At 53.8% G+C, this 10,464-nt stretch overlaps 3 protein-coding genes across 3 annotated transcripts; 1 reads left to right on the top strand and 2 right to left on the bottom strand.

Annotated features, from left to right (window-relative positions):
• Positions 1 to 90: 90 nt before the first annotated feature.
• PODANS_7_8070 (uncharacterized protein) lies at positions 91 to 1,639 on the bottom strand (the record flags this gene model as incomplete). Its single annotated transcript, XM_001908133.1, has 2 exons — positions 91 to 222; positions 287 to 1,639. 2 exons carry the CDS (start codon positions 1,637 to 1,639, stop codon positions 91 to 93), a joined length of 1,485 nt encoding a protein of 494 aa, XP_001908168.1.
• A 5,029-nt stretch (positions 1,640 to 6,668) lies between these two features.
• On the bottom strand, positions 6,669 to 8,901 carry PODANS_7_8060 (uncharacterized protein; the record flags this gene model as incomplete). Its single annotated transcript, XM_001908132.1, has 4 exons — positions 6,669 to 7,369; positions 7,499 to 7,897; positions 7,970 to 8,366; positions 8,425 to 8,901. 4 exons carry the CDS (start codon positions 8,899 to 8,901, stop codon positions 6,669 to 6,671), a joined length of 1,974 nt encoding a protein of 657 aa, XP_001908167.1.
• Positions 8,902 to 9,885: 984 nt separating this feature from the next.
• On the top strand, positions 9,886 to 10,464 carry PODANS_7_8050 (uncharacterized protein; the record flags this gene model as incomplete). The annotated part of the gene is made up of 2 exons (XM_001908131.1): positions 9,886 to 9,922; positions 9,989 to 10,464. 2 exons carry the CDS (start codon positions 9,886 to 9,888, stop codon positions 10,462 to 10,464), a joined length of 513 nt encoding a protein of 170 aa, XP_001908166.1.

The raw sequence follows: 10,464 nt of genomic DNA, 5'->3' as shown, positions 1-10,464 counted from the left end.
CCCGCCGACGTGGTTCTCCCTCGGATAATGCTATTTTATACATAAACAACAACATCATTCCAATTTCGATCCAGCCTGACGGAGCTCGTGTTAAAGACCTTCTTCACCAGCCTTGCACAGTTTTATCTCACGGCCCCACTCAGATTTGAGGACTTGCGAGGCTGTGATTCTTCTAGACGGATTTGGGTCGAGGATGGAGTAAATCACATTCCTGCAGCGGGCCTAAATGGGGGTATGGTGGGTTAATGCGAGTCAAAAGAGTCCAATGGTTCACAATCGCACTTACCCTGTGCAACGACTCTATCGGGCCATAGCCCGCTTCATCCCTCCGTCCTTCAAGGTACCGATCATAGAATTCATCCTCGTCCTTCTTGGCCACACGCCAGAGGTGACGACCAGTCCGCATAGCCATGTAAATGACACCGCAAGCCCAGACGTCCACAGCGCGGGCATCAAATTCCCTGTCGATGTACTCCTCTGGAGCAATGTAAGGGGCCGAGCCGCACAAGCCCGACACCATGTGCGCATCGTTCTCCCAGGCCATGCGGAAACACTCTCCGTTTCCGAAATCCGTAATTTTGAGCCCGCCGTTGGTGGTGAGAAGCAAGTTTTCTGGCTTCAGATCGCGATGGGCAACTCCCATCTCGTGCATGTATTCCACGCCACGCATCATCTGCTTGAAGAAGCAGTCCGCCTCCTGAACCTCGAGCTTGCCTGCCGCCAGGACAAGGGTGTAAAGATCACCACCGGCGCAGAACTCCATCACCTCGCAATAGTCGCCCTTTGAGTCCTTAACCAGGTCCAGCGTGTGGATGACGTTGGGATGGCGGAGAGACGAAGAGATGCAGAACTCGGCCGTAAGACGTTTGCTATACTTCTTTTCGGTCTCCTCTGGACGCCTGCGGAACTCCTTGACGGCGAACAGCTTCTCGCCGACACCATTCTCCATCTTCTTGTGGGAAATTCTCACGATGCCGAAAGCGCCGCGGCCCACCACCTCCTGGCACTTGCCGTACTTCTCCACCAAGCCACCGGCTCCGTTCGCCGCCTTCTTGTCCGAAGCCGAAGAGCCTCCTTCCTTTTCCCGCTTCAGATTGTCGACCCAGTTGGAGACGAGCGAAAGGTCATTCTCGGGCGCCGCATGCTGCGGTTCAGACTTCCGGCCGAGCAGCCCCTTGATCATGTCGGTTAACCTCTCCTGGCGACGCGACGACTTGAGGTGGTGCTCGTGTCCTCCGGGAGGATCTGGGAGAAGCATGAAGCGCTGCAAGTGGCCATCCTTGCCGTTTGCCAATTTGGACTTGCTCGCTGTCGCAGTGGTCGGGGCAGGCGACTTGTCTGACGCAATCGAACCCTTACGTTCTGGGGCCGAGGGCCTCGAGGGCGGCGGGGAAGTGTTGCCAGGGGTGCCGGTGCTGGGAGTGGGCTTGCCGTCGGTGGATGCGGCGCGAGAGGCAGCGTCTCTGGTCGAGAACATGCGCGTCAGACGGTCTTTTACAGACGCCTTCTCCACGGGCTTTGCGGGCTGCTCGGTCAAACCGTTCAGGTTGGGAGACCTGGGCGGGATATCGACCGACTTAATTGACGGGGCCTGGGAGGACCTCGTGGAGGGAGGCTTGGCATCGGCGGCGGTTGACATGTTTAGGTATGCGAGAAGAGCGCTGGGCTTCTTGGACGGTGCTGTAGGAGAATATTGATGGCGGGTGCCGCAGTGCTGGAGCGGGCAAAGAGGTAAGCGAGTCGGGTGGTTTCAGTCACTGCGCTTATGCAAGAGCAAAGGCAGGGCAGCAGCAGTGATGGTAGTGGCGGCGAACGCGCCTTGTGGTCTTGGTGGGCAGAGCCCGGGGCTATCCTGTTATAACGACCAAAACTGCCAAGGTTTCTTGTTGTTGTCGCTGCTGAGTTCTGTCGGGGACAGACGGGGAAAAGTCTGTGGGAGTAAGAGGTAGGGGGAAGAAGCAGCGCGAGCGGAAAATCAAGAAGTCGCTGATGTGGAGTGCTGCAAAAGTGGAGCTCGGGAGGCGAGTGAATCGCTGAAATGGGAATTGCTCCTGGGGCTTTTGATATGATAGGGTGGCTCTTCCAAGATATTAGTAGTGGCCGAGGAGCAGGGTGCCGGACGATGACTTCTTGGTCAGGAGGATTGAATCGGACATGGTGAATCGGTCAAGTAATGGCTGAGGAGAGCTTGAAGAAGTGACACAAAGAGCCAGTTTCGGTTTGTTATTGGTTATGTAAGAGGGTTGAGGGCGAGGGTAAAATTTGTGTCGTGACTGGTTCGTGCCGTTGCTTTCCCCTCCGGTTTGGGGCTTGAAGTAAAGGTAGGTAACGGTAAAGGTAAAGGTAAAGGTAAAGGTAAAGGTAAAGGTTCAGGTAAAAAGAGCTCGCCGGGTTAGACAGAGCGGGGGCAAAAATGCCGTCGGCTGATGGGGGTATGGAGGAGTCTTTGACAGACCGGACTGGCTGGCTGGCCCTCTCACTCTTCGCCAGTCTCTTCCTTGGATGACCGAGGTAGAAGATCTATGGGCGCGAGACGCAGGCCTGAGGACAGGCAACGACCGGCCGTTGGTGAGAAGGAGATGGAAGGGCCAAACCAACACGGCCTGCTTGCTGATCGAAGCTCGCAGCCTTATAGTTCCGAGACGTCAGCAAGCTGCAATCTTCTTTCTGCACGGCAAGCTGCAACCCCTCTCTCGTCACCGCGTACGGGCGGTGAATCTGATCAGTCCAGTGAAAGGGGAAAAGGGAACAGGTCCGCTTTAGGACAGCCTTCTCCTCCCAGCAGCCAAACATGTACTCTTGTACCGTATGGCAACAAATTACCAGGGGGACGTGAATAAGGGACGGACGAGACACCCTCGTGGGATGGGGTAGAGTGGTACGTACCACAACCTATCGTGCATGTATGGAGGTACTTGTGCGCAGTACCTGTGAGAAACAAGGAAGTGACTCTAAGGTGGCGGGAAACCTAACCCCCCCCCCCCCCAAAAAAAAAAAAACCACAACTTCTTCTCGTGAATTCCACGTTATGTAATAAGCCCTACGATATCCGAATGGAGGCTCAAACTTCTGTCCCTTCTTTGTCTGAAAGCAGCCACGGGAGCCAAACACCTGGGTCATTTCTTCAGCCGTGAGCCTGCCCGGCCGTGCCCCAGCTTGCTCCAGACCTTCTTCTCCGCCATCCTTTTTCGGCACAAAAGATACCCAATATTTTAAAAACCCGAAAGAAACTTCCCTGTGTGCAGCCGCTTGTGACGCCCTCCCTTTTTGATATATGCTGTGCTCCCCAGCCTCGGCCGTGCTGTCAAAAGGCAAATTCTAGACCCCCATGGTTAGATTTGCCTGTCCTCTCATTCGCTATTTCGTTTGGATCTCGCTGAATTCAAGGTTTGTTCTTGCTCTCTCAGTGAAATTCTAAAAAACAACCTCCACTGGATCCATCCCTATTCATGCAAGGCACCTGCAGCTGTTGCGATTTCGTAACTGCTTTGGGCCGGCGAGATGATGGGCGAGGGCAGCCACGATGAAAACCACGAAATGTGGGATGTCTCTCCACTTCAAACACACAACGAAAAGCTTCTGTTGTGTTCTTTTCATACAACTCTGCATCCCATGACCGATCAATTATCAACAGGCCCATCAGTCAAAGTTGCAAAAAGCCAACCCAATAACCCGCACTTACACGCCCTAGGCGCAGTCTTGGCAGAGCAACGTTCTCCTGTATCCACCCGATGATCCCCTAGAGGGACATCCGCACAGATTCGCCGGCCTTGGCAACGCATCTTTGTTTCCACCAGCCCCATCAAAAACCCCATGTGCCCCCCCCGGTGCCGGCCTCGTTGGCGCCGTGGGCGGCCTCCCGGCTCTTTGTTCTGGGGCAGGTGCGGGGGCACACACGGCCGGACGGGGAGGAGGTGCCCGCCGAAGCGAGAGCAACTCTTGTCCCGGAACTTCCACCCCAAATTGGCTGGAAATTGGTCACATCTTCCAGTTACCTCTCACTCCCATCTCCCATCCCACCCTCAGGATCCTTTCCAGCATCAAAACGTGGCCGGCGACCAGGCCCTGACGCAAGTGTGCCGTTGACTGACCACTGCTTCAGCCCATGGCCACATACGATAGTCCACCACGTTGTGCGGACAGGGCCCTGCGACCTCTACGCAGCATTGATCAACCATTTCTCCCTGTTCGAGCATGAAACCTGTTGTCTATGAGGCATTTTCCCCCTTCCCTTCCCTCCTCTTTCAAGTCTGCTTTTTCGTCGCATTCTCTCATCATCATGCTTCAGCAATTGTCAGCAACCCGGCCTCAGCGACCAATTGGCCAATTGGCCCAGTCACGAGAATCGCCATCTTCCTCCTCACCCTCTTCTCCCCCCCCTTTCCAATACCACCCATCACTTGAACATCGTTTTGGGTTGTGTGGTGGCACAACCCCCTCCACTCGGAGCTCTTCCGCTCTGTCCATCATCAAAGGGAGCATCAGCATCCGATGGGCGGTTGCGGTTAAGGGACCTGATATCGGTCTTTTCTTGGCCTGCATTGGAGGAGCCGAAGGTCCTCCTGCTCTTTGCCCTTTTCTCCCATCCCGTGCAAACATGGGAATGTTTCGAGCCTCTTGTAGATTAGATCTCCTTGTGTTTTTTTTTCCCTCTCCCCCCTCTTTTACCCGGTGCTTTGGGACACAACAACTCTTTTGAGAACCCCATGACCCGGTTCTTGGCATGAAGCTTGTGGGGGACGATGGTGTCGAACAACCCACCGGCCCGTCGGATGACCATGAGGAGTTTCACAGCAGCAGCAGCGTTTGGGTCGAGAAGAAGGTGAGAGCGGCTATCCAACTAGTTTACTTTGGGTCTGGCTTTCTGGTCAAGTCACCAACCAGCTAATGCGTTGCGTGGTGGGAGGTTCTGCTCTCCCTTTGGGGACTTTGAGGAAGGAGGGGTTTGGTTGGAGGGTTGAACTAACAGACGCAGCTAAAAAGTGGCAGGCGTTATCACCACGGAGTATTCTGCGGTGTGCGCTTTCAACGGGGCCATGTCTTGACATGTGAACTTACTCGAATCGAAACCTTTTGGGTTCTGGCGTGGTTACTGTTGGGTCCCATTGGAGCCAATACTCATCACACATTTGATGGCAAGTGTTTCCAAGGAACGGGGAGAGAGTGGTTTTCTCACCGCGACATCCGGATGGACGTACGTATTTACTTGCTACATACACGTGGTTGAGATAACTCGCTGAAAAGACACACACACACACACACACATCCGGGGGCCGGCCTGCCATTCATTCCCCCTTTTCCGCGCACACACCGCAAGAAAGGACTGTATGTACATACGTGCTTGCATGCGACCGGGCCTGGCTTGTTGCAACCACTGCACAGCACACCAAGGACCGGCAAGATGTATATGTACAGCACTCCGTACATATGTATATTCTCCTTGGCATTTTCACCGCGGAAATCTGCTTTGACATCCGGTGTTTTTTTCCGTGGAAGTGAAACTTTCCACCGCGCATTCATAAAGGGTTGAGTGGCAGGGGGGTGCTTTCAAGTGTGGGTATTCCGATCGAGACAAGCTTTTGCCAAGGCCCGTGGCGGCAAGAAACAAGAAACGCCCAGGATGTTGGGGGGAACCTTGTTGAGCTTGGCCTTTTGCGGTGGAAAGCGCTGTTGTGTTATTCGGGACTTTTTGTTTGGATACATACGAAATGTTGTGCTTTTCTGGATTTGGCTCCTGTTCTTCCGTGAACGGACACGGGTATCGTCAGAGCGGAGCGGTATAGGACACGGGATAAGACTACTTGTAAGTGTCATATGAGGCTGGCAGTTTGGTTTGGAGTGTTGACGTGATGGGGCTGTGGTTGATGGTTGTGCTTACCTCACTCACTCACTCACTCGGTCAGTCAGAGGCAGGCTTGATTAAAGGTATGGCACTCAGGACTTTGCATGTGAGCGCGGCTTTTTATGGTCAGAGTCGAGGCTGTGGGAGTGGCTGGGCTGTGCTGATTGGGAACCCCAACTGGTGAAGTGCTCGTATGGTATTTGTGACGACGATAAAACGGCCAACTGAAGGTCTCTCTGTCGGAAGTTCCGGTGTGGCAGGCTTACTACGTGTGAGCTCCGGTTGAGTCTGGTTGCGTCATTACTCCGTCTCCCAGGGTGTGCAAACCACGAAGCAGCCGAGGCATACATTCTTATAGTATCTCTAAGAAGAAGTTCAAAGACTGAAGAAGTAAAAATGAAGAAAAAACAAGGTATTCCAAAGCCAAACTTGTCAAACTATCGAGGTATCAAAAACACCACCGGCAGCCGCCTTTAATGTGTGCATCATTCGCTTTCCACCAATGACAGAAAGAGATATAGCAACCGTCAGAGATCCAACCTGACTCATAACAAAGACAATCCTGCCCCAAAAAGTCAAACAATAAAAAAGAAACACACTCGCTTGGTTATACTAACCCCGTTCACCCTTCCCCACCCCTTTGTTGTGGTATTAATGCTACTACTTCGCCGCTTGTCCTCATCTTAACCCCTCGCTTGAAACTTCAATATCCCCTTCTTTTTCCACTTCTCTTCCATGTGAATTATCCTGAGCCGCTGTTTTCGCTGTTGTAAAATACCCAATGGCAAAACTTTCCCACCTACCCCTTTCAAACTTTGACTGTACATCACTCCGTCTTGCCTTGGTCCCCTTCTCCCGCTGGCTTCTCCTCCTCCCCACCAGCCCCCTTCTTGCTTTCCTTCTCCTTCTCCTTCTCCCTAGCGACAGCAACCCTGACCAACTCCGCAAACCCACTAATGCCCTCATCCTTCCTCTTCTGCTGCTGAGCAGTCTTATTAAACAACCCCCAAAGCCCCTCCTTTTTCTCTTCGGGGTCATTAAACCTCGTATGATAAATCGTCGTCCCTCCGTCCCCATCCCTACTCTTCATCCCCTTAATCCTCTCCACCTCCTTATCAAAAGCCCTATCATAAATGTTGAAATCCGCCGCCGTCGGGCTGTCCGCCACGATCCCCAGGTCCCCTCCCAGTCCCGCATCATCATGACTGCTGCTAAACGTATCCAATCCGCCAGTGCCGATACCCAGCAGCAAAGGTTGGGGTGGTGTTGAGGGTGGGATGAGGTGTGGAGGTGGAGACTGAAGAAACTGCTGCCTCTCACGTAAAATAGAAGCGGCAAAATCAGCCGTGTCAGATGGGCGAGGGGAGTGATGGTATGGTGACCCTGGCGGCTTGGGATTCGTAGAGAGCAACGACTTGAATTTGCGAATCGCCTTCATCACACAGATGAGATGTGACATTCGCCGGGTGAAAGCGTGGTTTACTTCCAACGGGTTAGGGGGGTCGACGGGGTCGGTGCAATTTTCATCTGTGGGGAGGAGGGGGTCGGAGTTGTTTTTGGTGACCCAGGGGTGGTTCTATTTTGTTAGCTTTGAGGGGAAATTTTTTTTACAAAAAAACAAGAAAAAAAGAAAAAAAAAGAAAAAAGGGGGCAGACATACCCGAAGTTCCTCCATTGTGATTCTTTTCTCTGGGTCCTTCTCCATTAACCTCCCCATCAGGTCGACAAATAAAGGGTTCTCGCCCTCGGGAATGAAGGGGGCTTCTGTCCGGATAGCTTCGTACATATCTAATACTCCAAACTTTTCAAACGGGATCTTGCCGTAGCGGAGACAGTACAGTGATACGCCCATAGACCAGATATCAGCTGCCTTGCCGGACACATCACCATGTTTGGCAACACAGAGCTCAGGAGGTAAGAAAGCCGGTGACCCGGCGCTCTTGGCTGTCTTCATGTCGGTGGACTGCTCAAACATCTCCGAGACGCCAAAGTCGACAATTTTGAGAACGTCGTCTTCGTTGAGGAGCAAGTTGTCGGGTTTGATATCCCTGTGGACTACACCCTGAGAATGCACTTTTCACATGTCAACTTGACCTTCATATTGGGGGACTGTGGCGATAAACTCACAGTATTCAACACCCAGGATCAAGTCCCTGAACCAATGCCTACACTTCTCTTCATCAATCGGCGCGGCTGACTCGCCCAAACCAACTTTCATGACAACACCCTTCTTGCACATCTCCAGCACCATGTACAGGGTGTCTTCTTCGGGGTCGTCGAGCACCTCAATGAGCTGGACTAGGTTGGGGTGGTTGAGCTTTTTCATGACAGCGATCTCTTCACGAATAAGAAAGAGGGGGTCCTGCGCTTCCTTTGCTCGCTGGTCTGTCAACCGGGCAATGGGGAGATCAGGGGCGCCAAAGGGAGCCCGGGAGGGGAAGCGGCCGAGTGATCTCGGACCATGGCGGAGGATGTTGGATTGTATGCGTTTGCGGAGACGGGCTTTGGAGAAGGCTTTCACGGCCTGCGGAGAAGGTATTAGAATATAGGAGGTGAGAAAACAGGGGTTGAGGGGTAGCTACATATTCTTTCCCAAACTGATCAGTAGCAAGGTGGACGGCCCCATACGACCCGCGCCCAATCTCCTCCTTAATGACATACTGGTTGACGCGAAAGTGAGAGCGGCCGTCAGAATCGTCACTTGTGTACTCTGAATGAGCGTTGAGCGTCTCTTTGATCTCACGATGAACCGAAGGTGTCCGTTTGTGGTGTCTCAGAGGGCTCTGGAAGTGCTGCACGTGAGGGGGCGCAGAGCGAGGATGTAACAGCTCTGGCTTATCAGAGCTGCTGTCGAGGTGGTGATCGCCAGCGAATTCCACGGATATGTCTGGCGAGGCTAAGCCCCGGGGCACTGCGGCCGGGTCGTGTTGTGCGTCTGGGGTGCCGGCCATTGGCCCCAAGCTGAATTCTCTCGCGTCGCTGCCGTCCATTCGAGGTCGCAGTGGCAGCGTGTAAGTTGCTGCTCGCTGGGGAGGTGGGAAGGTCTCTTGGTCGGCCATTTTTAGGGATGTCTCTCTTCTAATATGGCTGCTGCAGATCGATAATGACAAGGGGGAAAATCAAGAAAAATGGGAGTGGCCGGGAAGAAGGGCGCCGCTTTGGCCGGCCGAGAGTTTGAGAGATAGAAAAGGTGTTTTGTCCTTGGGGTGATGCTCTGACGATAGTCCAGTCCAGCCACCAACCAACCAAGCAAAGTGCTGCTTTTGCTGAATGGAGGTTAGGTCTCTTCTCTTCGTTCATCCACCTATGCAAGGCCGTCTTTGCACAACAAGAATTCTTGGGCGACAACGGAGGGTAGCACTGAACTTTGGCAACAAAGGGTGTAGCCCAACTCAAACAACAACTTGACGAGACGGGGCTCTGGCTCGGCCTCATAGGGCAGAGCTGAAGGGGGAGGGGCCCCCTAAATTGACAAGTGCCCCTCTCTCACCCCCACCACCCCGCTCTTTCCTGCAACCGACATCCCGTCCAGGAGCCTCACTGCGTCATTGGGTCCGTCCTGTGCATCTCGGGAACAGGCCAATCCTATTGTTTGTGTTTTTGTGCGTCATTTCGGCTCCTCGAGCTTTCTGTATCTTGTCGACATGATGATCAAACCGATGGAGAATTGACTTCGAAGTAACCAAAAGAGAAGGACGATCAGCTTACCAAAACGGGAGCCGCTGGACTGGTTCGTTGGATGGATCGTGCCCTGGTCTGTGTGCCACCGCCAAGACGCCTGCAAATAACCCCCGGTCCCGGTGTGGACCCCCGTCGTGGTAAGGAGGTCAACCGCAGGCGGGTCACCGAAGCCCGACACTTCGGGACATCAATGGAAACTACCGAGCATCAACTTGTCCATACCAGCCAAATCGATCTACAAACCCAGTAATCACCCTCACCACCCAACCCTCCCATCACCGCCGTCGCGCGCCCCCATCTCTCTTCTCTCCCCCATCCTCCCACTCAACCCGGCGCGCGGCCCGGCCGGCCCAAACCCGAAAATGGTCGTCTACTCCTTCTACATATTCGACCGGCACAGTGCGTTCCCCCTTCCCCCCCCCCTCCCTCCCTGCCCCTTATATATTGCTAACAACCTCTCCCCAGCGGAATGCATCTACTCCAAATCCTGGCTCCCCCCCCCCGCCGCCTCCTCCACCGACATCCTCCCCCCTACCCACTCCCACCCCCAACAACCACCACAACAACCACCACAACAACCCACCTCCAGCATCCTCACCCAAAAACAATCCTCCGACAACGCCAAACTAATCTTTGGCACCGTCTTCTCCCTCCGAAACATGGTCCGCAAACTCGGCGGCTCCGACGACGCCTTCATCAGTTACCGAACCGCGCAGTACAAGCTCCACTACTACGAGACAGCCTCCAATCTGCGGTTCGTCATGCTGACTGACGTGGCGACGCTGAGCATGCGGAATGTGCTGCATCAGATATATATCAACCTGTGGGTGGAGTATGTGGTGAAGAACCCGCTCAGTCCGGTGGAACACAAGGGGGGTGAGGGGGTGAGGAATGAGCTTTTTGAGTTGGGGCTGGATCAGTTTGTTAGGGGGTTGATGTGA

The sequence above is a fragment of the Podospora anserina genome, chromosome 7 (assembly GCF_000226545.1).
Source record: "Podospora anserina S mat+ genomic DNA chromosome 7, supercontig 1".
NCBI lineage: Eukaryota > Fungi > Ascomycota > Sordariomycetes > Sordariales > Podosporaceae > Podospora > Podospora anserina.
This window is presented reverse-complemented; position numbering and strand designations above follow the sequence as displayed.